At 41.3% G+C, this 27,984-nt stretch overlaps 1 protein-coding gene across 4 annotated transcripts in view; it reads right to left on the bottom strand.

The window, feature by feature from the left end:
• USP25 (ubiquitin specific peptidase 25) overlaps positions 1-27,984 on the bottom strand; it is a 140,346-nt gene that overhangs the window by 104,546 nt on the left and 7,816 nt on the right. For all 4 annotated transcript variants that reach the window (XM_060172156.1, XM_060172157.1, XM_060172159.1 and 1 more), the window contains exons 2-3: positions 14,041-14,118; positions 10,045-10,189 (exon numbers count right to left, since the gene is read on the bottom strand). In XM_060172156.1, coding sequence (XP_060028139.1) covers positions 10,045-10,189; positions 14,041-14,118 — 223 coding nt within the window. The remainder of the gene's footprint in view (positions 1-10,044; positions 10,190-14,040; positions 14,119-27,984) is intronic.

Raw genomic sequence — 27,984 nt, 5'->3', positions numbered from 1 at the left:
AAGAAGGAAAGAAGGAAAGAAGGAAAGAAAGAAAGAGAGAGAGAGAGAAAGAAAGAAAGAAAGAAAGAAAGAAAGAAAGAAAGAAAGAAAGAAAGAAAGAGAGAGAGAGAGAAAGGAGTCAGGCGGTAGCAGAGCGGGTTAAGCGCAGGTGGCGCAAAGCGCAAGGACCGGCATAAAGGATCCCGGTTCGAACCCGGCTCCCCACCTGCAGGGGAGTCGCTTCACAGGCGGTGAAGCAGGTCTGCAGGTGTCTGTCTTTCTCTCCTCCTCTCTGTCTTCCCCTCCTCTCTCCATTTCTCTCTGTCCTATCCAATAACGACAACAACAATAATAACTACAACAATAAAACAACAAGGGCAACAAAAGGGAATAAATAAAAAAATAATAAAATATAGAAAAAAAAAAGAAAGAGAGAGAGAAAGGGAAGGAAGGAAGGAAGGAAGGCAAGGAAGAAAGGAAGAAAGAAAGGCAAAAATGAAGAAAGGAAGGAAAGGAAGAAAGAAAGGAAAAAAGGAAGGAAGGGAAGAAACAAAGAAAAAAGAGAGAAAGGAAGGAAGGAGAAGGAAGAAGGAAGAAAGGAAAGGAAGTTAGGAAAGACAAAACAAACCAACAACAACAAAAATATGGTTCCAGACACACCTGGGGCTTGGCTTCTGTGGCCAGGTAAACACAAGGTAACCTTACACATTGCTTGTGAAGAGGTTAACCCTCATTTTCCTACAAGGCCACACTGCTGAGCTCAATAAGCAACTTTGTTTTCTCCAGCAGGTGCTGCACTGCTCCCCCCTTCTCAGGCTTCCCCTCCCCTTCATGGCTATTGTTGACTGACAAACTACAGAGCTAACTGAGGGGGCAGGAGCTAAGGACTGACTGGCAGGGAGACCGCCAATGAGAGACAGGAGGAGCAGCTGGCCATCCAGGGGTAAGGGTGGGACTACATCTGAGTCTTAATGCCCCCTGCTCTGCTCCAGGACCAGAAGTCATGCTGCTCTGTGAAGGTCCTGCAGGCTGAGGCGGGGGTGGGGATGTACGTGGGTTTTGCATTACCTGGGTGGGCCTGAAACTGAGAGGGCAAGATAGGACGCACTTTTCTTTCCAAAGATTAAGAGATCTAGGAATGGGGTGGAAGGACTTCCTCTAAAAGTGAGTTTCAGGGGGTCAGGCAGCGGGTTAAGCACACGTGGTGCAAAGCGCAAGAATCAGCATAAGGATCCCGGTTCGAGCCCCCAGCTCCCCACCTGCAGGGGACGCTTCACATGCAGTGAAGCAGGTCTCCAGGTGTCTGTCTTTCCCCCTCTCTGTCTAACCCCTCCTCTCTCCATTTCTCTCTGTCCTATCCAACAACAAATGACATCAACAACAAGGGCAACAAAAGGGGGGGGGGGAAGCCTCCAGGAGCAGTGGATTCATGCAATAACCCTGGAAGTGCAAAAAAAAAAAGTGATTTTCTTTGCTCATTTTTTTTCTTATTTCATAGCCCACTGGGGGATCTGAACATAAGGTGTGTTTTTGCCATTTTTCTAGGCCACTCCATATATTCTCTTCCCTGCCCAGAAGATTCTACTTGGGCCTAGATACCCTCCTCACCTACTTCCTATTTCATAGATTGTAGTTTGCTCTTCAAAGTAAGAAAGAAAAAAAAGAGTTTTTCCTGAAATTAATCAGCTGATTTAGCTTGCAAAGCAAGGACTTTGCTCTAGTGATCCCTCATTATTTTAAACTAGCAAAAACAGTGCGCTGTCGATGAAAAGCAGGTGTAATGTGCATCTTCACTCAGTTTTTTTTCCATGCAGATTTAAAATGTAAATTGGTGTTTGAGATATTATAAAATCCATTCTGTCCCTCCAGGAAGACAGGTCCTGAAATGAGTGCTGTGTAGAGTGTCCCCAGCTGTGACCAGGGACGGTGAGCTGAGACTGGCAGGGGACTCAAGTTATCCAGGCTCCTAACCTAAATGTGAATAGACATGGGGCCTGGGTCAGACTGACGTTATAAACAGTTATGTGCTATTGGTATATTTTCTTCAGCTTCATCAGGTACACTCTGCTCTGATCCAGCCCTATTCTCAACTCTGACACCATCTTCCCAGACAATATTTTTAGACCACCTCCACGTTAACTAGGCTCAGGCAAACATTACGAAAAGAATGGGCCCCAAGGAACATACCTAACAGACTTCCTAGTTGCTCTCCACCCTAGAGTCCCTATTCACACCTGCTTTGTTTCTTCTTTCTGGTTCCTATTTATTAAACATTTTGTCCTGCTTCAAACTTACTGTTGCAAATGCTACTATGACTCCATCCTGAACTCCAAGGGCAGACGACCTCACCAATGTGTCCTGGAACCCCATCTCTCCAGAGACCTGCCCCACTAGAGAAAGACAGAAACAGGCTGGGGGTATGGATCCACCTGCCAACGCCCATGTTCAGTGGAGAAGCAATGACAGAAGCCAGACCTTCTACCTTCTGCACTCCCAGAGGGATATGATCCTGGGTCCATACTCCCAAAGGGATAAAGAATAGTGCCGGGAGAGCCTGAGGGTGCTTCTTCCCGAGCAAGTGCTCTCTGGGTTGGAGAGAACTCGACTGGAGCCAACCTAAGGCTGCTGCGTGGGACAGGGATCAGGAACTCGTGCTGGGCTAGCGTAGCAGGAGAGAGACTCTGGGACTCTCCGAGCCGGAAGGCAATTCCATGTGTGTTTAATCAGAAGAGCAGCTGTATTTATACTCACCAAGTAGGGTGGAAACAGGATGTGATGTAGAGAGGGTGGAACGAAAAGAGATTGGTGGAAATCAGGGTGTGACTACAAGAGGGAGCTAAGCAAAAAGAGAGTTTGAACCAGTGGGGATTAAACCAGTGCCCTGCAGGCAGGGCGGTTCTTAGGTAACAGTGGTTATGTAAATAGACCGCAGAGTTAAGCAGGGGAAGCTGCCATACTGCCCAACAGAATAGGAAAGCTTTCATGGGTAGGATGGGATATGGAGTTCTGGTAGTGGGAACTGTGTGGAATTGTACCCCTCTTATCCTAAGGTCTTGTCAATATCTCCATTTCATTAAAAACAAAAAAAGAATTTTCCAATTGAGGGGATGGGATATGGAACTCTGGTGGTGGGAACTATATAGAATTGTACCTGTTGGGAGTCGGATGGTAGCGCAGTGGGTTAAGTGCAGGTGGCGCAAAGCACAAGGACCAGTGTAAGGATCCCAGTTCAAGTCCCCGGCTCCCTACCTGCAGAGGAGTCACTTCACAAGCCGTGAAGCAGGTCTGCAGGTGTCTGTCTTTCTCTGCCTTCTCTGTCTTCCCCTCCTCTCTCCATTTCTCTCTATCCTATCTAACAATGATGACAACAATAATAACTACAACAATGAAAAACAAGGGCAACAAAAAGGAAAATAAATATTAAAAAAATAATAAAATAATAAATTGTGCCTGTTATCTTAAAATCTTGTTCATCGGGGCGGAGGGTAGATAGCATAATGGTTATGGAAACAGACTCTCATGCCTGAGACTCCAATGTCCCAGGTTCAATGCCCCGCACCACCATAAGCCAGAACTGAACAGTGTTCTGGTAAAAAAAAAAAAAAAAAAATCTTGTTGATCATTATTAAATCACTAATAAATTTTTAAAAATCTACAAATGAAAGTCTTCTTGCATAACCTTTATACTATCTTGCCAGCCTCAAAGCTTTAGTTTTCTTTATTGAGGAGATTAATGGTTTACAGTCAACAATAAAATACAGTAGTTGGTACATGTGTAACATTTCTCAGTTTTCCACATAACACTCTAACAACCCCCTTCCCTCTCCACCTAGGTCCTCTTCAGCCATCAAGTTCTAGGACCTGAACACCCCACCCCCACCAGAGTCCTTTACTTTGCCGCAATACACCAAACCCAGTCCAAGTTCTGCTCAAAGCTTTATTTTAAACAAACCTCCCTCTAGCATTTGTCTAAGCACAATACAAGGGCACAAGCATTGTGAGTGTTAGCTGAATATTACTGTGCAAAATTACATATTGCAAAAGCCTTTAAACAGTTATCTCCAACATTTTCAAGATTGTCCAAAATAAAATGTGTTTCTATATGCTCAGAAATATATTCAGAAAAACATAAAATTTCTTTCTTGGAACGCCTTCCCTTTCCAAAGAATTACCACTTGAATAAAACTAAAATACCAACTAACATTTCTGTTAACTCCAAAATGGAGGCTGTAATCAACTTAGTAAGAAATGAGAATTCAAATACATGCATTATTTAAAACTCAAATTCAGTTTCCTATGGAAATAGTATACTGAGTGATAAGCTAAAATCGGAAAAAAGCTATCCCTGCATTTGTCATTTTTATTTTGTTTCTAACTTGTATTATAGAAAATGTTGGGAGTCGGGCGGTAGCGCACCGGGTTAAGCGCATGTGGCGAGACGTGCAAGGACCAGCGTAAGGATCCGGGTTCGAGCCCCTGGCTCCTCACCTGCAGGGGAGTCGCTTCACTGGCGGTGAAGCAGGTCTGCAGGTGTCTGTCTTTCTCTCCCCCTCTGCCTTCCCCTCCTCTTTCCATTCCTCTCTGTCCTAACGACAACACCAATAACAACAACAATCATAAACTACAACAAGGGGAACAAAAGGGAATAAATAAATAAATAAATAAATATTTTTTAAAATGTTAACATTCTATACTAGTCAACAAAAAGAGCAAAGGTCTGTGGCTATCAAATGCTAAATAAAAAGTAAAATACAAGATATGTGCATCACTCTGCCATATAAGTCTAATACAGACCAGTATAATTTTCTTCCGTCAGTTACAAATAACTTCCCCACTATTATAGCATCTTCGCTATCTGCCTACCTTTTGGTGACTCCTCAAGATAGTTTCATGTGTCAGAATTTCTACAGAAAAAGAGACTTAACTCACTGAATCAACTTTTTTCCTTAACAGCTTTGGGGATGGAAGAACATCAGTGTTCAGCTAGTAAGATGTTAAGCCGCTTGATAGAATGAAATACCATATATCGAAACTAGCACAGCAGACACAGATCGGCCCACTGTGTCTGAAACCAGTTTAGTTTGCCAAAGCAGGGGCTCTAGGGTTTAAATAAGGAGCCTCAAAGCTTTCCTTTTCCACACACTAGTTGTTTCCACAATTCATGTTTTTTGTGTAGTAAAGCAATTACACATTTGCGAAGGGTCTACCTCTTAACCCTCCTTGCCTTGTGCTTTATGAATCTGTCTAAAGCTTGAGTCAAGTCATGGCACACACTTTCTGTGTTAAAATTATCTGCCCGCCTCCCTCTTATCTTTAGCTCACGCTTTCTGACTGCTCAATTGGTTCCACACCTTGTTCTCGTGGACATGTAATTTTTTTTTCCTGTTTTAAGAAATTTCAAACAGTTAATGGTCATGAAAAAAAAAAAACTATTACTGCTCGATTTCATATTGGGTAAAATCTCTGGAAGGTCATGTCTATGGAATGGTTTGCCAACACGTGCACAGTTTTCAGAATCGCTCTTCAGATTATTAGACACATTAATGAAAGCTCAACATTTTGAACTGTCTCCGTTGTTTTTTCCTGGAAAATCCCAATATTACTTCATTTTCTTTTTAAGTTGAAGACGGATGGTACTCACTGGCCAATTCACAAAATCAAATCTAGGTAGGTGATATCAGTAATGGTAAGAGGTGCCTGAGACTTTTGTTAAAAAGTTACAAATGATTTGGTCTCCTCCCAGCATTCAAGCATATGATAGCATTGAACATTACCAAAGTTACATACAGACACATGAGATGCTACTTCTCAATTCCTTAATATACAGAATTCATGCATTCCTTGTAATCTATCAAAAACAGAATTACTGGGAGTGTAATGACATCTTCACTGTTAAAGGCAGGTTCACAAATGTGTGTTCAAATGGCATAGTTGTTTCCTTTTGATATACCTGGATATTCATAAATAAGTTTCCCTATATGTCTCAACTGTCATTTTGTTTATTTTTTCTTTCTTAAAGTTTTTTTAAAAACTTCATTTGACAGCCAGCCAGAAACTGAGACGGAAGGGAGGTGATAGAAAAGAGAGACTGAGGGAGTCGGGATGTAGCGCAGCGGGTTAAGCGCAGGTGGCGCAAAGCACAAGGACCGGCATAAGGATCCCGGTTCGAACCCCGGCTCCCCACCTGCAGGGGAGTCGCTTCACAGGCGGTGAAGCAGGTCTGCAGGTGTCTGTCTTTCTCTCCCCCTCTCTGTCTCCCCCTCCTCTCTCCATTTCTCTCTGTCCTAGCCAACAACGACAACAACAATAATAACTACAACAATAAAACAACAAGGGCAACAAAAGGGAATAAATAAATAAAATAAATATTAAAAAAAAAAGAAAAGAGAGACAGAGACACCTGCAACACCACTTCACCATTTGCAAAGCAAGTCCCCACTGCAGGTGGGGAGTGGAAGCTGGAACCCGAGGCCTTGTGTTGCAACATCTGCAGTCAACCAGGTGCACCACCACGCGGCCCCCTCAAATGTAATTTTCGCAGTTAATCAACAGCAGCAAAAAAACTTATTCTTTCTAAAAGAAACTCAAAGTTACAGTCATAATCCAGCCTATAGCAGAAAAGAAATATATACAGGTAACATTCAAGACCATTTTATTCAAACTATAGATACTTAGCATCACTAATAAACAATTAGCACATTAGCAAGAATTTGTTTTCATTTTGGACCTGGCTGTAACAGACTTTATTTCAAAAACTGAAAAGGAAGCATTTAAAAAAAAAAAAAACTGAATCTAAAAAGAATTAAAGTTCAACTATGGTAAACTGTATAACAATGAATTTCATACCTACAAAGCACCCCAGCACTCTGGTCATTGCAGTACTCCACACTACTGCAGCTTATGCAACGAGCTTTTCAACCTGGCTCCTTTTCACTGGTCACCTAGATGTATTACCAAAAATGAGCCCCCTCTCTTTAAAGGAAACTGTAACATTATAGAATGATACCGTGTAAAGAAACTGTAACATTATAGAATGATATCGTGTAAGGAAACTGTAACATTATAGAATGATACCATGTAAGGAAACTGTAACATTATAGAATGATACTGTGTACATCGTCAGTTCCATGCCTTAAGCTTTCTGTTCTTTAAGCAAGAAAGACAAGCAAATAATATTAAAAGGGCAAGGCACTACTTCAGAAAGACCCTTGCTCCAGATGCTGGTAAAGAACTTCATCCAACTCCACTGGAGGTAGGGAAAATATAGAGCAAGCAAGTTCCTAAACAGAATCTTCCAAGGGAAAAACAAAAAAGGCTGGAGGAATGCCTGGGAGTGGAGAGTCCAAGAGGCAGAAAGAGAAGTGACAGAGACCATAGCACCTAACTTTCCTCCAGTGATGTGAGGGACAGTCTTGAACCTGGGTCACACACATGGGAAAGCCATACATTATCCAAAGGAACTACGTTGCCAACCAAGTTTGGTCTGTTTTACAATATGCCAGCCTTGGCTAATGTAAGATCAATTATTGAGGATAAACATTTAAGAGCACCCTGAAAAAAATTTTAAACTGAATAATTTTGCCACAGAATTGTTTAATGGAAGTCACCAGCTGTAAACAATCAAGTGGGTTAGTCCTGGTGGTTTACTGAATTTAAGAAAATTCACAGTATCTTACATTATCTTCAAATATGTTAGTAACCAAACTTCTCAAATTCATAATATATAATACTTATGTTTTAAACAGTATTTGTATACTGTAATAGATATAACTGTAATAGAAATAACCTGTATTGAAATGAACCTCAGTTCAATACAGATTTTATATATATATATATATATATATATATATATATATATTCTTATTATAAAAGTACTAGAGTAAGTACTATGTAATCATTTTCATCGGTGAACATGTTTTTATGTACACTCTAGGGGCTAGGGTGATCATATCATATACTGATAAAATATTTTAGAGCATCTTCCTTTTTAGAAAGGAGTTTTGTGAATGGGAAATTTTATTAAATGGCAACACTGTCAGTAACTGGAAACAACATTTTATTTCCAACTATAGCACGCCTCTATTAACACTTAAAATCCATAAAACAAGGTGTCCACTTAAGATATGGGTCTTTTTCTTAAGTGACACCTACACCTACAGTTATTTCACATTTCAAATCAATGAACACTCTAAGAAATGCTCTGTGAAAGGACAGAACTATAACTTTTACTCCTAACATAGAAAATTTACATGTATGGTGGCCCAAGGAGGTGGCACAGTGGATAAAGCATGGGACTTAAAAGCATGAGGTCTTGAGTTCAATCCACAGCAGCACATGTACCAGAGTGATGCTCTGATTCTTTCTCTCTCTCCTCCTATCTCTCTACTAAATAAATAAAAAGATTTAAAAAAATTAAAATTGAGGGGAGTCGGGCTGTAGCGCAGCGGGTTAAGCGCAGGTGGCGCAAAGCACAAGGACCGGCATAAGGATCCCGGTTCGAACCCCGGCTCCCCACCTGCAGGGGCGTTGCTTCACAGGTGGTGAAGCAGGTCTGCAGGTGTCTGTCTTTCTCTCCTCCTCTCTGTCTTCCCCTCCTCTCTCCATTTCTCTCTGTCCTATCCAACAACGACGACAACAACAATAATAACTACAACAATAAGACAACAAGGGCAACAAAAGGGAATAAATAAATAAAATAAATATTTTTTAAAAAAATTAAAATTGAAATTAAAGCAATTCCTTACTTTAAAGAAAAAAAAGAAAATTTACATGTATGTAATAGTTAATATCCCTAATAACTAATGTTAGGGCAGAAATAAATAACACTGAAAAATAAGAAAACCATACAAAAGATCAACGAAAGTAAATGTTGGTTCTTCAAAAGAGTGAACAAAATTGACAAACCTTTAGCCGGATTCACAAAACAAAAAAGGGAGAAGACCCAAAAAATCAAATTGTAAATGAAAGAGGAGATATCAAAACAGACACCACAGAAATTCAACATATCATCTAATAGTTAATAAAAGTATGTTCCATTTCCATCATAAGCCCTTTTGTGGCCTCTCCAGGACCTAGCCCTCACTGTAGGACAGCCATGAAAGGAGGCTGGTCAGCCTGCTCTGCCCCTCGAGGAAGACGGGTCCTGAAATGAGTGCAGCCTAGAAGGTTCCAGCTGTGACCATGGACTGTGAGCTCAGACTGACAGGGACTCAGAGGGCACACAGGCTCCTGTGCTAAATATGAATAGATCTGGGCCCTGGGTCAGACTGATGGGGTAAGTTAACTGTATTTATATATTTTCTTCAAATTTGGAAGCTACTCTCTGCCCTAGTCCAGCTTTCTAGCCCTATTCTCAACTCTGCCTGCATCTTCCCAGTCAATACTTTTAGCCCACCTGCATGTTAGCTGTCAAACTCACGCAAAAAAAAATACTAGTCATGGGCCCCTTAGAATATACCTAAAATAGAGTTTCTCTAACATGAAGACCCCAAATTTCATTTGCTCTATTCCTATTCAGCTTCCTGTTTATTAAAGAATTTGACCTGCTTTATATCTTACTGCCTTTCAGCCATCAAGCTGCAGACACTACTATGATGCCATCCTGATTTCCCCGGGCAGACAACCTCACCAATGTGTCCTGGAGCCCCACCTCCCCAGAGCCCTGCCCGACTAGGGACAGACAGAGACAGGCTGGGGGAATGGATTCACCTGCCAATGCCCATGCCCAGTGGAGAAGCAATTATAGAAGCCTGAATTCCCACCACCTTTCTGCACCTCATAAAGAATTTGGGTCGATACTCCTAACGGAATAAAGACTAGGGAAGCCCCCAATGGAGACAACTGAACATGGAACTGTAATTGTACGTGGAATTGTAATCCCTGTTACAATCTTGTTAATCATTATTAAATCACCAATAAAAATTAAAGTTATGTTCCTTTCAACTATACTACAGAAGAACCAAAGTTAAAGCAATTTGCGCTTTACTTTTGCTTACATAAAAAGAAAATATGCCCAAGGAAATTTTCTCATAGTTCTTATCTAACTACTAAAAGGAGGAAACTTACTTGTGTCTGCTTGACTTCCCACACTGATGTATCTGTCATTGCCAGGAAGCGCTGTTTGGTAGTAAGTTGTCTCTTCTTGTTGAGGGCTCTTGGCATTTTTTGCAGTAAGGAACGTCACTGCTAGTTCCAAGTTTCCATTACTATCCTTTAAATATCAAAAATTGAACAACAAATATTTGGGAATAACTCTTACAGTGTCAAATGATTTGTGTAAGGTTCTCTATAGCAGTACTTGACAAAAAGCATTCTCAGACTATAATCTTATAGAACAAGATACACACCACGTAAATAGTAATCCTTTTTCTCTAATAAAACAAGTAGTATAGGGGGGAAGGCAGTGACACTCCCGTTTAGTGCACACGTTACCAAGCAAAGGACCTGGGTCTGAGTGCCTACACTCCACCTGCAAGAGGAAAGCTTCAGTAGTGGTGACGCAAGTGTCTTTCTCTCTCTCCCACCCCTCTCAATTTCTCTTTGTCCTATCAAACAAGAGAGGGAAGGGAAGGGAAGGGAAGGGAAGGGAAGGGAAGGGAAGGGAAGGGAAGGGAAGGGAAGGGAAGGGAAGGGAAGGGAAGGGAAGGGAAGGGAAGGGAAGGGAAGGGAAGGGAAGGGAAGGGAAGGGAAGGGAAGGGAAGGGGAGGAAGGAAGGAAGGAAGGAAGGAAGGAAGGAAGGAAGGAAGGAAGGAAGGAAGGAAGGAAGAAATACCTCCAGAATAATGGTGAAATTGGGTTACCAGCACCATACCCCAACAGTAACCCTAGTGGCAAGGAAATAAATAAAGTAATACGATACAAAAATCAATCTATAATTTTCTTGCTTTACATTAATTTCATATCTGATTTTTAAAGGTTAATCACAAGCTTTTAAACAAAGTTTTAGAGTTAAAAATGCTTCCTGAAACTTGCCATTTAGAAAAATATGGGTATTCAAACAGTACTTTTAGAAAAGGAGAAAGCATAATTGTTACGCAGAGAGACTCTCATGCCTGAGGCTTTAAGATCCCAGCACTATCATAAGCCAGGGCTGAGCTGTGCTGTTAACTCTTAACCAAGAATGAAAGAAAGAGGGGGAAGAGAAAAAAAAACTTGGGCAAACAAGTTCAATAAAAATGTATTCCCTTTAATAAGAATGCAAATTACATATTAAGAATCCATCTTAACAAGTACATGTCAAAGACTTCTAGAAAGAAATATTCTCGACTCTGAGAGCAGTAAGAGAGAGACAGAACTGAGACTAGCAAGCTGACAATCCAATTTCAGTAACTGTTAGATAGTTTTCATCAAACACATAGCTATACAAAATTACTCTGAAGTTACTTTAGAAGAAAATATGTTAGAAAAAAAATTGAAAAGGCAAAAGAAGAAGAAGAGAAAGGTCAGCTATTCTTTTATATTCTCCTTAAAATAAAGCAGAACTTTGTCTCCAGGACAGTTCACTGAAACAGTCTAGGAAATACTGAGCTTAATAATGGAGCAATCCTGGCAATAAAAGACCAGAACACAGTGAGCTTTGGGGATGTCCCAAGAACCTGAGCAAACAACATCGGGATAACAGGTAGCGTTTTTATTTTTTATTTTTATTATTGGATACAGGCAGAGAGAAATTGAGAGGGGAGGGGAGATAGAGAGGGAGAGAGACAGAGAGAACCTGCAGCCCTGCTTCACCGCTCGTGAAGCTTTCCTCCTGCAGGTGGGGACGGGCCAGGGGCTTGAACCTGGGTCATGTGTGTGCTCAGCCAGGTGTGCCATGTCACCCACCAGGCCCTGAGAAATACTAGGTTATGATTTACACTTAAAAACACTCACTCTGGACTGTAAAACATTAATCCCCAATAAAGAAATAAAAAACAGTAGCAATAATAATAATAATAGTGGTAATCACTCTAATGTTCATAGAAATAAAAAACAATGGCAATAATAATAATCACTCCAATGTTCCTAGATGCACAAATGTTAACAGTCAAGGACTAACAGCAATCTTGCTACCCACTGGCAGACAACTCGATAAACAGTTATCAGGGGTGGGGGGGGGGTAGCGCAGCGGGTTAAGCGCACATGGCGCAAAGTGCAAGGATGGGCATAAGGATCCCGGTTCGAGCCCCAGCTCCCCACCTGCAGGGGAGTCACTTCATAGGCAGTAAAGCAGGTCTACAGGTGTCTGTCTTTCTCTCTCCCTCTCTGTCTTCCCCTCTTCTTTCCATTTCTCTCTGTCCTATCCAACAATGACGACATCAATAACAACAGCAAGGGCAACAAGAGGGAGTAAATAAATATTTTAAAAAAAGTTATGGAAGGTATATTCAATGGAATACTACAGTGCAATGATAAAAAAATTATACTGTGTTCTTCAGGACAAAAGGATAGAACTTGAGGTGATTATGCTTAGTGAAATAAAGAGATTAAATACAACTACTAGATTATTTTGATCATATGTGAAATACAAAGATCGAAACACATGACTTTGTAAAAGAAAATAACCCAACCATAAACTGTCTCTAAGCCTTCAAAAGAACTATAGTGGGGGAGTCCAGCGGTAGCGTAGCAGGTTAAGCGCACGTGGCGCAAAGTTCAAGGACCGGCATATGGATCCCGGTTCAAGCCACCGGCAGGTCTGCAGGTGTCTGTCTTTCTCTCCCCGTCTTCCCCTCCTCTCTCCATTTCTCTCTGTCCTATCCAACAATGATGACATCAATAACAACAACAATAACTACAACAATCAAACAACAAGGGCAACAAAAAGGGAATAAATAAATAAATATTTTTAAAAAAAGAACTATAGTGGTTGTCAGTGTGCTTGAGGAGAGGACACACAGAGCTCTGATAAAGGCTGTGGAACTATATTCCTGTGATGTACTAATCTTATAAACCTTTACTAACTCACTAATAAATGAACTAACATGACCCCTAAGGCAGGCTGTAACACAAATGATAAGAAAGCAATGGCAGAAGCAGAAATGTCAGCATCGTCTGTGTTCTTATTAAATATGGGGCAAGTCGGAGGTCAAAGATCAGAATGAGGCCTGAGAAACTGGACGAATAAATTTCCAAAACCACCCAGTCCTAACTTTAGTAAGTGGCAAAGAATAAATAAATAAATAAATAAATAGTAAAAATGCAATTCAAAAAGCACCACTACTATAAAATTTTTTGGTGTTTTTGGTTTTTTTTTTTTTGTATTCTAGTACAGATAGCCAGAAATCGAGGAGAGAGAGAGACAGCGAGACACCTGCAGCCCAGCTTCACCATCTGTCCTGCTTCACCACTTGCAAAGCTTTCCCCCCTGCAGGTGGTGACTGGCAGCTCGAACTGGGGTCCTTGCGCACTGTAATGTGCGCTCAACCAGGTACGCCACCACCCGGCCCCTGGACTTTCTCATCTGACACAATCACTGCAAGATTACTAAGTGGCTGACCCACCATGTGGGTATAACACATTCATAGTTAAGGAAATAGCTGCAAAATGATTCTCACTAAAAGCTGCGAACATTTACTGAGTATTATGTCAAAAATAAAACAAACAAACAAACAAAACACTAAGTCCCTACCTCATGTATATAACAATCATAAAATTAAACTAAGAAAAGGAATCATGTTAAGTGAGTTAAACCAGAAAGAGAAGGATGAGTATGGGATGATCTCACTCATGGACAGAGGCTGAGAAATCAGAACAGAGAGGGAAAATTTGGACTGGGTTTGGTGTCTTCCAACAAAGTAAAGGACTTGGGGGTGGGGGCTGGGGACTCTCAGATCCTAGCACAGAAAACTTAAGCTGGGAGTAATTGTTCTGCAGAAAACAGAAATTTTATACACGCATCAACAACTATATTTACTGTAAACCATATCACCCCCCCCCATAAAATATTTTTAAAGGTTTTATGTAATTGGAAGGTCACTTTTGAGAACTACTACAATCATATTGTACACGTGAAAAACTCAAGTCAGATATCAAGAGATAAAGGTGTGACACAAAATGTATGTCATAAGATGGAGGCTTTACCTTCAAGGCTTGTTGTAAGATCTGGGCATCATTAATCCCCGTAATTTCTCTCAGTTGATTCAAAAATGTCTGCTGGTGCTAAAAAAGAGGGGGGAAAAAACAATCATTACACTCTGAAATCTGAACAAGAATGACAGGGAAACAAAGGACTCCTGTAACATGAACAGAAATCACCAAACAACCCATAGCTTAAGAAATTGATCTTCAAAGAGACTAGTAAACAAAACTTTTTTTTTTTTAATTCTAGACTGAACCATGCTTTGAGGTGCCTTAATTCTATGCTCAGGTTTCCAAAATGGGACCTGTACATTATACTCTCCAAGAAGTCTTACTGAATCAACATTCTCTAGCTCATTCTTCGCAGCCTCATTTCCGTCTCCCAAGATGAAAAAGGAGTGGTTTGCACAACAGCTAAACCTGAGAAGAAGAAAAAAAATGGATGGGAAGAAAAGAAGGGAAGAAAGTGGGTATCCACTGGGCTAACTGGCAGATGGGATCAATAACTGACATTCAGACAGCTCCGATAACCTCTCCCCAGTCAACAGTGTCTATCCAACAGTTACTATCCAAGCACCTAGGATGTTTGAAAGACAGGATTTTTTAGCAGGCTAGGCACTGTCAGAGTGAACATGCTACATTACAGAGATCCCGATATTCATTTAAGGAAAAAGAATCACTCAGGGCCAGGTGGTGGCGGACCTGGTTGAGCGCATATATTACAGTGCGCAAGGACTGGGGTTCAAGGCCCTGGCCCCCACCTGTAGGGGAAAAGCTTTGCAAGTGCTGAAGCAGTGCTGCAGATGTCTGTCTCTCTGTCTCTCTTTCTCCCACTTCCCTCTCGATTTCTGGCTGTTTCTATTCAATAAAGATGATTAAAAAATTTTTAAAAAGAGCCATCTCATCCTCTAATATAGTATCCTAAACAAAAGTGTTAAGTTGTCTCCATTTTGCTGCAGACCTGTTATACACTATGTGATCTGTTAACATTCTATACTGGAGAGAAGAGGTAAAGGCATAAGATTTCATCACTAAACATTTGCAATTTAGAACCGTACTCTTCCTTAAAACTATTAGCACGAAGAAATAAAGTTCAGCTGGCATAGCAGGGGAAATGGCTTATCACTAGAACACAGTAGGTTCTATTGAAATCTTTCTTGAAAAATGAGCTACTCACCTCAGTAATAATGCCATCAAGAACAATCCATTACTAGGTGAATGTCTGAAGAACAGAATAGCTACAAATTATTTTAAAAAGAGAGAGAGAGATAAAAAGTAACTTCACAGTGACGAGACCCGTACCTCAATGATAAAATTAGTACTAGTAATGGAAAAGAGAACAATGTGTCTACCCTAAGATGACACGTTACACCAAAAACAGTATGGGCTGTATTGCCGCTGCCCGAAATGCCTAAACTGAATAAAATGTTGCAGAAGCATCAGAAAAGCCAAGCTGAGGGACATTTACAAAATAGTTATTCTGCTGTCTTCAAAATGTCTGTCTAATGAAAAGGCAAAGAGCTGGCTTACATTTAAATGGGACTGAAATGGTGCAAAGTACTATAATACTGCTATTATGATTACTAATATTACAACTATTAATATTACTGCTACACTAGGGAAAACACGGACTGCTTAGCAATCACAGAATATTAATACTGAACTGCTGAATTTGACAACAATATAGCTATATAGGAGAATATTTTTCTCAGACAATCCATTCTAAGGGGGCCGGACAGCGGCACACCAGTGAGCGCACAGTACGTGTTACCATGATCGAGTCTCTGGTCCCCGCATCATGTTACCATGATCGAGTCTCTGGTCCCCGCATCATGTTACCATGATTGAGTCTCTGGTCTCCGCATGCTAAGGGAGACACTTCACAAGTGGTGAAGCAGGTCTACAGGTGTCCCTCTTTCTCTCTCTTTATCTCCTACACACCTTTCAAATTCTCTGTCCTATGAAAAAGAAAAAAAAATGGAAGGAAAAAAATGGGCTCCAGGAGAGATATAGCAGCTGTGGTGTCTAGGGCCAGTACTGAGCCCCACAACAGTAACTCTGGTGGCTGGGGGGGGGGGGGGAGGGAGGACGGGAAGAAGGAAGGAAGGAAGGAAGGAAGGAAGGAAGGAAGGAAGGAAGGAAAGAAAGGAGGAAGAGAGGGAGGGAAGGAGGGAGGGAGGGAGGAAGAAAGGAAGGGAGGGGAGAATGAAAGAAGGAAGGAAGGAAGGAAGGAAGGAAGGAAGGAAGGAAGGGAGGGAGGGAAGGAGGGAAGGAGGGAAGGAGGAGGAGGGACGGAAGAAAGGGCCATCTACAGCAGTTTAGAAATAAAAGGCATGAGGCCTAGTGTTTTGGTACTAGGGGAAAAAAAAATTTGGGATGTTCTTTGTACTAATCTTGCAACTTTAAATTTAAAATTACTTTTTAAATTTAAAAGGTCTCGCTTACAGACGATCGTGTATTATAAAACATGCATTTGAAAACATATTTGACAAATTAAATATGTAGATACATTCAGAAGTGATGGGTACTAAAATTATAAAATGAAATTTTAAAGTCAGGTTTGAGAAACTCTACATTATCTTTTGCTAGAACTGGATGTGTATATATATATGACCTTAAATATCATACTGAGTTCATGTAACAAAGTTCCACCTAAACATTTGCGCCAACACACTGCCCTGTAGGATTCATCTTCTGTCAGGCAGCTAACTTCTAGTCTTTTCAGTAAACATGCCTATGTGTGCTGTTTACCAAACGTCTGTCATTCTGTGTCTCCTCCACCAGCATCCTGTCCAAGTTCTAAGGAGGAGAATAAAGGGAAGGGCAGAGGACAAACTGTGTCTGCCAAACTGACTGGTCACACCTAGCAACTTCCACTTAGAGACTTAGGGAGCAGAACAAAGTCTCATAGTCACATTTGCTGCAAAAGAGGTTGGGAAATGTTTTTTGTTGTTGTTGTTGTTGTTGTTTTACTTAAGCAAAAAGCTACTCTAAAAATGAAAGCTGGGTTCTGTGAGTAAGGAAAAAGAAAACAACACAGATTGGATTGGCGCTGGACATCTGCCATGCCATCAAAGAACTTCCATCCCCACACAAGTGCAGGCGCTAACAGAACCAAGTCCGACAATAAAATCAAGCACATAAGCAAAACCATGGTGAAATGAAATAGTTAAATTAAAAAAGCAACTTGAGGGCAGGGGTAGATAGCATAATGCTTATATGCAAACGACTCTCCTGCCTGAGGTTCCAGTCACAGGTTCAGTCCTGTGCACCACCATAAACCAGAGCTGAGCAGGGCTCTGGGGAAAAAAAAAAACAAAAAAACAATCAACTTGACAAATCTACAGGACTGAATATGAGAAGACTGAAATTCTCTTCAAATGCCCACCTTTCTTACTTGCACGAAGATGACTAACAGTAACTAGCAATTAGACTATGACTCAATCCAGCAATACACAACACTTGAGTAAAGACATTTTTTTTCATTACAGAAACTCTTTATAGAGCCAGCCAGCGGCACTGCCTATAGAGCTCACATGTTAATAAAATTACAAAAAAAAAAGAGTAACCTGTCAACCCACAAGCCTGTGAACATAATAATAATGGTTAGCTCTAACTAACTTCTGGAGAAATGTTATGCGTATAGTTAACTGACAGAGAACCACACGAAAACCCAATACTTTGCAGAATCAATTGATAGGAATCAATGCCTTTCAAATGTTGTTAAGGCCATTTGATGCTTTATCTCTTGGTATTGAAAAAAGGTAAACAATCTTAAAACAAAAAATCCAGGTATATCTCTAGCATGTTTTATAACATCATGAACATGGACCGAAGAGAGTAGGACTGAGGTGGGATGTGGAGGCTGAGCAGAGAGAAGCAAACGTAAGAAGGAGAGGCAGTCGCTGGTCTATCTACTCTCACACATAAATCCCACCTTGACTGGGTGACAATGCCCTCATCCAACACTCTCAACATGGAAAAGAAATCCCCAAACTTCACCGACAGATACAGTCAAACGGACTCATGTAGCACTTGGTAAACCCATAACCTGCCTCTATTTCCTAAATTCTGTTTTAACTCTCATCTGCCATCTTAAGTAAGACAACACATTCTTTTGTCTTCCTTCAAATGTCAGGAACGTCCCATGACCTCTCCGGGCCATGGCATGTACAAGTCTCAGATTATCTCCAGCTTCACCTTCTACCACTTCTCTTCTTTGAGACAAAGGCTACAAAACACTGTTCTTCCCAATGCAAAATAGGCTATGTCTCATCACCAGACTGTAAGTCCAATACAGGCTGCTTCCTGGCACCTACTACAGTGCTTACCGTATGGCAGGCAATGCATGTTGGCTGGATAAATAATGTAGGAATTAGTTCGGGGGAACTAGAGTAATTCAGATCACAGGACTTGCGGACATTCACAGAGAAGAGACATCTAACCAACAGAGTAGATCTACCCAATCAGTGAAGATGGAAAGAAGATTACATAAATCAGACCCACCGACCAGGCAAACAGTCTTCATTCTCCTACAAACTATCAAGAATTTCACAAAAGATACTGTCTCACCAGTTCTCGTCCTACAGGACCTGCTTGAACATGAGCACGCAGTACAAAATTACTCTGATTCCCAATTGCAAATCAAGCACACTGAGAGTCCATGACTACTGAATTTTCTATGTACTACATGTCCTACCACCAGTCGAGGTTTTTTATCTCAACCCTGGAGATTAACAGCACCTTAATATTAAAGTGAATTAATTACATCTCTCTCTGGATCGAGGAACTCTGAAGCGATTCAGATTTGAATCTTCACTGTTTGGATTCAGCTTAGAAATGCCAGAAATTCTAAATTTCAAGTGGGTTTTCCTATCCTTTTATAGACTCTCAGAACAATTTTAAGCATTCAGGTAATCCAAGAGGCAGAGGTGATGGGGAGCACAGGGAAGGAGAGAAAGAGAAAGAAGAGTAAAAAAATGAGTCAACTGGGGGCCAAGTGATGACACAGCTGGTTAAGCCACACATGACAGTGCACAAGGAACTGGGTTCAAGCCCCCAACCCCCACCTGCAGGGGAAAACTTCAGGAGTGGTCAAGCTGGGCTGAAGGTGCCTGTCTCTTCCCTCTATCTCCCCCTCCCTTCTCAATTTCTCTCTGTCCACTAATAAATAAATGAGTGAACTTATGGTAAATAGGCAGGAAGGAGCAAAAGACCCTCAATAAATATTGATTTCCATCCATTTTTGCCATAGGTTTCATATCCTTCCCTGTCATTCAAGTCTCTCATTCAGTCTGACACGTGTATAATGTCTATGCCCCAAGCAGAGCTCCTATCCTCACTAGCAGATAACAGAAATGCAGCATAAGTGAAATCTCTACAGGCAACATACCCCAAGAAACAGCTCTACAAAGTACTGTGAAAAGCCAATTTCTTGGTTCTCTACATCCTCCTACTGGCCAAGCAGAAACTCAACATCATGAGCATGGCTTCTGCTCCTGCACTTCTACAAGCATTCCGGGATTGGGAAACAGCAACTGGCAAAAAAAAAATCTTTTTATAAGGTGCGTTTTTATTTTTTAAATGTCTTTTTATTTACCAGTTGATTTATAAAAGAGAAAACAAAAGTATCACTATGGCGCCTGCTGAGCAGTGAGCCTCATGCCTGAAAGGCCACGGCCTTGTCACCCATGTCAGCTCCCAGACGCACCGCTTTGCGTTCTTAAGCGGGAATGCCTTGATTCTGGAGAAGGAAAACAATGGATAAGCAAAACTTGAATGAATCAAGTAGTATCCTTGAACTACATCGAATACGGCAGCTTAAATAAACTGTGTATTCAATCTGTATTGATTCTAGCAATGTGCTAGAATCTAAGTGTCTCTTATACAATGCTATCTTTAGAGTACCTAGTTTCCACACTTCAATTTTCTTAATTTAGTTTGTAGGGAAAAAAAAAACAAACCAGAAACGCTTATACTAATACAACAAAAATAAGCATGTTCTAAGTAGAACCCACAATCCCTAACATTTATGTATCAGTTGCTAAAAGTCCCTACAGATTTGGGTCAGATTAATCACACACACACTTCACCCAACTATAAGAAACTCTAGATATAATACTAGGCTTACTAAAGCATATTCACTTTCTTTTCTTTATCAATGAAAAAGTTTGCTAGCTTGAAGATACTTCAGCAAAGTGTCTCCCAATTCTGGGAACTTAAATGGCCTCTCTAACAAAAACTCAGTCTCTAGGGGCTGAGCAGTGGTGCAGCAGTTGAGTGTGTATTTGATCATGTATACAGACACAGATTCAAGCCCCTGGTCTGCAACTCCACAGGAAAAACTTTGTACGTGATAAAGCTGTGCTACAGGTGTCTCTGCTTTCTCTCCCTTCCGTCTCCTCTTCCCTTCCCCATTTCTGTCTCTAACAAACAAATAATTTTTTTTAAGATATGATTTATTTATTTATGAGAAAGATAGGGGAGAGAGAGAAAGAACCAGACATCACTCTGGTACATGTGCTGCCAGGGATTGAACTCAGGACCTCATGCTTGAGAGTCTAGCGCCTTAGCCACTGTGCCACCTCCTGGACCACAAAAAAAAATTTTTTTTTAATGAACCTCTGTCTTGGGAAGGACCATTTCCAAATTATTTACTTGGTTTTATTACTCAGGATTCCCTTTAACCTTTCAGTAACCAATCATACCTCTTCATATTAAAATTCTTCCTCTTCAGTTTATTATATCTGTGTCCTAGTTGGCCACTAAGGACATTACTGAAGAAATGTCCATAAACAGATTTCACAGTCTAGCAAAAGACTGACTCTGTATGTTTAAGAGAATAAGTCTCAAAATGACTAGAAAGGGGAAAATTAAGCAGACATAATAATAACTGCCCTAGAATTACCATTTACTGAATATTTGTTAAAAATATACACCACGCCAGAAATTTCATTATATAGCAACGTGGAATTAATCACTGGCCATTGGTCACTCAACTTGATTTCTAAATGGGCTCCCGGTCTATTTTTAATCCTTCTATCACAGGCCAATTTTTTTCTGAGCTACACTTCTATTTCATAAATTAGCCCTCCGACCAGGAATTACCTTACTGCTCAGCAAAAGACAACAAATCCCAATGGCTATAAATTTTGTAACAGAAATCAGGAGAAAATTACTAAATATCTTTACCACAGTTCAACATAAAGCAGTATGCATTAAGAAGACACAAAATTGTTTCCTTTCTTTGCCCTAGTAGATAGGTTTCTGTCATCTTGAATGCTGTCAGTCTGACTAGACAACTTCTGTGAGACCTCTCATGCACTCAGATACTCTCCTTGGTCCTCCGAAAGTAGACAAGATACCTTGTCTGACTTCTGAAATCACGTATGCTGCCTCATACCACCAAACTACAAGGTTTTGGGGTTTTTTTTTATTTGTTTGTTTTGTTTTTGTCTATAAATAATAGACAAAATAAATGATTGAGAAGTAAATACTTCTCAAACAATCTAAAACAAAGAATAAGTAAATGGACAGCCGTGATAATAAGAGATTACTGGACAGCTAAACAGAAACATACACCCAGTAATTTTAAGCCAGAAAGTAGAGTTTGAGTGAAGATGTAAGATTTAATTTGGAATGCAGACGCTTGGTAATAATTGGGGGGGGGGGGACAGGCAGTGAAGCAGAAGTTAGAGTGCCATGTCACCTACCACAAGGGCTCCGGCACCTGGCTGAAGCCTCTGGTCCCCACTTGTAAGGGGGAAGCTTCAGGAGCGTCAACTGCTGGGGGTCTCTCTCTCTCTCTCTCTCAAAGTAAAAATTAAGGGGGAAAAAAAAGCTGCCAGGAGTAGTAGTTTCATTGTGGAGGCATCAATCTCCAACAATAACCCTAGTGGAAGGGAGATAGGTAGGGAAGGAAGGAAGGAAGGAAGGAAGGAAGGAAGGAAGGAAGGAAGGAAGGAAGGAAGGGAAAGGAAAGGATAAAAATATATATGCAATTAAGACATGGTTTCTCAAAAGTAGCTCTTTAACACATCCTCAAGGATAGACCACACGTTAGGCCACAAAGACAGCATCAATAAATCCAAGAGCATCGAAATCATCCCAAGTATCTTCTCAAAAGTAGCTCTTTAAGAGGAAACAAAAAGTCAGAGGAAACCTTGAAAAAAATCTACTGGCAAGTAGAAACTCAAGATTATACTAGCAGTCAAACTGACCTGACTGTCTAGTCCAAACTAAAGGACCGAAATACTGAAAGCTCACACAGTAAGCGCTGACGGGCCCCAGACATGGTTCCCAGCTAGGGACTTCTCAGCTCTGTCTGCATTCGGCTGTGTTCCTTTTCTAGAGCTTTGTCTGCAGATTCCAACACTCCTGGAAGAAGATACATGTTTCCTTCTCCCTCACCACCACCCCGCCCCGAGAGTGGGTGAAAGACAGAGAAAGAGGCGGAGGACAGGTAGCACTGCACCCACCACACCTCTACTTGAGAAACTTTCCCTTTGCACAAAGTGTCCGTCCATCCACGATGGCCAAGGGCTCCAGCCTGGGTCTTCGTACATTTTGAAAATGTGCATTCTACCATGTGAGCTATTACCCAGCCCCCAACTCCCTCATATTTTGATGTGCTTTCAGATCCGGGAAATTTTGGCAGCACCACAGATGCCTAGGGGAGGAAGCCACAATAAAAACCAAGTGTCACTCCATTGTAATCATACTGTCTCATGGGGTCTCCCAAGGCAACCACCACACTGCACAGCCACCACACCCTTTGGATTCTGCAGTCACTAAGACAGGCCCGCTCACAGATTCTCACAATAAAGATGTATTTGGCACCAACCTGAAATGCAAGATATAGTTGTTGCTTCTTATTCACAGCAAGTAGATTCTGCTTTACACAAAATCACAAAACTTGTTTAGTTTAACATTCTGATTGAAACATGGCAATAGTTATAATGTCTTGACTAAGCTCAAAAGTAAAAAGAAAAAAAAAAAAAGGAGCTATGATCGAAAGACATGGAGGCATATCTGCCAAGAACACTACTTGAAGACAACAGTTTTCATCAGAGTATCAAGTGGTGGTTAACATGTGGACGACACTGGTAATAAAAATCTCCCAATGTTAAAACTGATTTCTTTTGGCTAAGTTACAAGTGCCGAGTCAGCTTCTGCAAAACACTACCATCTGTCGAATTAAGTTAACCTAGCTCTTGTAAATTGTATAGTTTTGTAGTTTTGAGATTTTAGGACATAACAAATATACAACAGAACATATTGTGTTTGTGTGGATTCCACTTATGCAAGTGAACGCATGATGACGAGACCTTAATTCAAGGGTGAGTGACTACTGTTTTCCTTTAAAATAATCCCAAGTAGAGAATTTAAAAAAATAATAATACTGTCACCAGCAATTTTGGTGAGGAGGAAGAACTTTTCAATAAAGCAGTTGGGTTGGGAGGGAGAATGATTTTGAACACCTACTCAAAAAATATGCAAAATTCAAGTTCAGTTGGTGGTAAGACTATATCAAAGGCAAAACAAGATTTAAAAAAAGATTAGAAGTAAACAAAAGAATATCTTTATGAAGCAAAGTGAGTACTCAGATAATGAAAGGAGACTAAATTAAAATGAATTTCTGTTCAAGAATGGGTATCATTAGGGGCCGGGTGGTAGTGCAGCTAGCTGAGTACACACGTTTCAATGTGCAAGGACCCAGGTTCAAGCTCCCCAGTCCCCACCTGCAGGTGGAAAGCTTTGCAAGTGGTGAAGCAGGGCTGCAGGTGTCTCTCTGTCTCTCTCCCTCTCTATCACCCCCTTCCCTCACGATTTCTGGCTGTCTCTATCCAACAAATAAAGATAGTACCAAAAAAAATTTAAAAGCATATCATTAAAAAAGTTGTAGGGGGCCTGGTGGTAGTGCAGCAGGTTAAGCACACATGGCACAAAGAGCAAGGACCCACGGAAGGATCCCAGTTCGAGGCCCTGGCTCCCCACCTGCAGGGGGGTCGCCTCACAAGTGGTGAAACAGGTCTGCAGGTGTCTGTCTTTCTCTTCTCCTCTCTGTTTTCTCCTCCTCTTTCAATTTCTCTCTGTCCTAACAATGACAGCAATAACAACAACGATAAACAAGGGCAACAAAAGGGGGGGAATGGCCTCCAGGAGCAGTGGATTCGTAGTGCAGGCAGGCACTGAGCCCCAGCAATAACCCTGGAGGTGCAAAAAAAAAAGTTGTAAAACAGCTCAAGCCAAAAGTCACACTAGAAAAATGTGCTTCACAGAACAAATCTCAATGGTCTATAAACTACATAAAAAAAGATAATCAAAAGTAGAATGGTTATGTTCTGATTGTAAATTATGCCATCCAGAAGTATAAATTAATTATGACAGGCTATTTATCTCATATTAACCATGATTTCTCAAAACACATATAAAAATAATCCCCAAAGTTTAGAAGAAAACATAAGAAAGAAAATGCTGGGGCCGGGTGGTGGCACGCCTGGTTGAGTGCACATGTTACAATGCCCAAGGACCTGGGTTCGAGCCCCCGTCCCCACCTGCAGAGGGAAAGCTTTACAAGTGGTGAAGCAGGGCTGCAGGTGTGTTTCTCTCTCCCTCTCTATCTTCCTTACCCTCTCGATTTCTGGCTGGCTCCATCCAATAAATAAAGGTAATTAAAAAAAGAAAGAAAGAAAGAAAATGCCGTTCTTAAAGATAGAAGTATCAACATTACAATGTGTCAATGAAGCAAAAAGGGAAATGAAGAGGAACTGACAACACAAGAAGACAAAAAAATCCTGTAACTTAATACAGAGCAGCTACGCAAAACCGAAGAATAAAAGTGGTTGAAGAGAAATCAGTATAAGTAGTAGGCTCCCGATGCCTCCCAGACGTGCCTTCACCTATCTCCCGGCCCTCCCTCATGCCCATGGAAGGACCTGAGACCCTAAAAAATGGGAGGAAACGGAGGAACATGAGCACTTTACTTAGTTACCTCCCTTGCAGCAAACCAGATATGAAGGCAGGTTCCCTAAGCTAAACAGACACAGTCAAGAATGCTTAGAAAGACATTCCATTCCACCTAAAAATTAAGACCCCCGAGGACAGAGTTCCCCTAACACAACACTGAAACGACACCAGTGCTCACAAGGCCTCACACCACAACTCCACTCAGGACCCCAACTCCTGAGAATACTGCATTGCACCAGATCACCAGAAGCCTGGGTCCCCCAAACACTCAAGAACCTACAGACAGAGCCGAGACAGAAATCAGCTAGTCAGGTCTGAGGACCTCATGGCTGACACCACAGTAAACACAAACAGCACTCACAGAACCAGGAGAAATGTGCAGTGAGTACTCGGTTCCTCCAAACAATGGGTATTTTAAACCCGAAGCAGTGGACTGCTTCTAGCTTCCTTTCCACTTTCTGCCTTGTCCCTACCCCATTCCAAACCTTTCTCTAAAACCTCCTGGGAAGACTTCAGAAGCCTTCTTGCCAGCTAAGAGGCCACAGCAAGCCCAACACTTCCAGTCCAAACTAGCTTCCGTAACTCCCACAAAATGAGATGTTTAATTCTGCATGTATTCCCGTGAGAATCACGGCGCACACACACTTGTATGTAGCTGAGTATACAACTAGTTTCCAATTTTTTTCCCATAGCAACAGCTCTGGCCACTCGTGGTCATTCATTCCTGGCTGGCCCCACTAACACCTGTCTGCAAAAGCTCCCAGTTTGACAATCCTGCCTCAAATCTGCGGAAGGAAGGGGGCAGGGGAGGGATCTGTGCCTCACCACTGGGTTTCATCCCAAGCTTTGGGTTTCCGTAGAGAAGTCAGTCATGAAAAGTCTGAGGCAGGACACATGCAACTTACTACAGGAAAGTATGTCCTTCTGAGCACTTGAGGAAACGAACATTTGAGTCAAAAGAAACCCAGTGTGTTCAGAGACACTTTGCCCCAGTTGAACTGAGTGTAGTAAGTCAACCCCCAGGAGTTCTGCAAGTCATTTTCCACAAATAATAAAGGTATTCTCAGTCTTTAAGAAAAGTTAAGCATGTCAGGCCCACTGATGACGTGCAGAAACAATCATCTGGGATTCTTGAGTTCTATTAAGACTGTAACAGTCCAACCCTCGGAATGTTTTAAATAGCAGGCCTGCATTCTCCATACTGTTCCTCCATTAGGGGCTGCACCAGTTTGCATTTCCAGAACAAGATTCTCTTTTTCTCCAAATCCTTGGCAACACTTGTCACCTCTATGTGATCCATCAATATGGCTTCTAGGCATATACTGATGGCGACGCCCTGAATCTAAGGGATCGAGGCAGCTCTCTGTGCATAGCTGCACTCCTTACAACAGCCCAAATACAGAATCAACTGAAACGGCTAATGACAGAGAAATCACAGGATATCGGTCAGTGGAACACTACTCTGCCATCAAAAAGAAGAGCTTGTATGATCTGAAGTGAAATAAGAGGTGAACAACAGATGGTTTTGCTCCTATGTACACTACAGACGCTTAAAGCAAGTAAACTTGCAATAAGAAAGAAAGTAAACTTTCTGTTGAACTTTGTGACAACTATGGTGCCTGGGAAGAGGACGAAGGGGACACGAACTTTGGTGGAGGTAGTGACCACTTACATATACCGTGGATGGGCATGAAATGATACCCTTGAAATCTTACAATTTTATAACACACTATGAAATCACTAACAAAAAAAAAATAAAAAGTAAAATGTAAGCAATAGGTCCAGAAAGAGGCACAGGGTTCTACAGCTGAAGCAAGTACCAAAAGTTATGAAGATAGGCTGAAAAGTTGTTTATACAGCTACACAGGAAGACACGGATCAAACTATACCAACACAGCTGAAAAATAGATAGTAAATAAATAAAGGCAGGGGAAATGTCATTGGCCATGGAAAAATATTTGTGACTCTAAAGACCAAAACAACAGAAGCAGCATGTGGGAATATCCTCCGTCCACATTCCATAGGCTCCCACATAAACAGGGAGGTCTCTGTCTGGCACGGGATACTCACTGATGGGGGTCATTCCAGGAGGGAAGGAAGGAAGGAAGGAAGGAAGGATGGAAGGAAGGGGTCAGAACTAAAACAGATAATCAAGGGAGGGAGACAAAAAAGAAAACTTTGAAAAATTCTTGTCATATTTATAATGCAAGATATAACAAGAAGACTATACACATCACCAAAAATAAATGCAAAGGTTCCTTTCGTAATTTTAACTTTCACACTCTCTACGTGGCCACAATGCGCAGTAGCATAGCATGTCTGACTTTCCACAAGTCCAATGTAGTCTTTCATATACTATACCAATCAATGACCACGGTCTCTTGTGCCATATTCGCCTCTTAGATTGGCAGGAGAAAGAAAAAGTCACAGATGCAAAGTCAGTGTTGATAGCAGTTCAATGACACTGGAGAGCCAAAGTGTGTTGTACTATCAGGGTTAGAAGAATCCTCTAACTATCCTTCCTCTAAGCAGTCAAGACTGAAAAGTGGTGCCCTTCATGGATCAGGCCTCTGGAAAACAGAGGCAAGGAAGAAGCCATTAAAAAAGGAAGTGCCGGGGGTTGGTCAGTAGTGCAGCAGGTTAAGCACACATGGCTCAAAGCTCAAGGACCAGCATAAGGATCCAGGTTCGAGCCCCTGACTCCCCACCTACAGGGGAGTCGCTTCATGAGTGGCGAAGCAGGTCTGCGGGTGTCTGTCTTTCTCTCCCCCTCTGTCTTCCCCTCCTCTCTCCATTTCTCTCTGCCGTATCCAACAACAACCACAACAATAATAATAATGATAACAAGGGTAACAAAGGCAGCAAAATGGGAAAAATCCCTTACAATGCATCCAATACCAAAGGAAATGTCTTTTAAAGTCAGCAACAAGACAAAATCCACTACCAATACTTTCTATTTTAAACATCAATAAAGTAATT

This window comes from Erinaceus europaeus, chromosome 14, assembly GCF_950295315.1.
Source record: "Erinaceus europaeus chromosome 14, mEriEur2.1, whole genome shotgun sequence".
Lineage (NCBI taxonomy): Eukaryota > Metazoa > Chordata > Mammalia > Eulipotyphla > Erinaceidae > Erinaceus > Erinaceus europaeus.
This window is presented reverse-complemented; position numbering and strand designations above follow the sequence as displayed.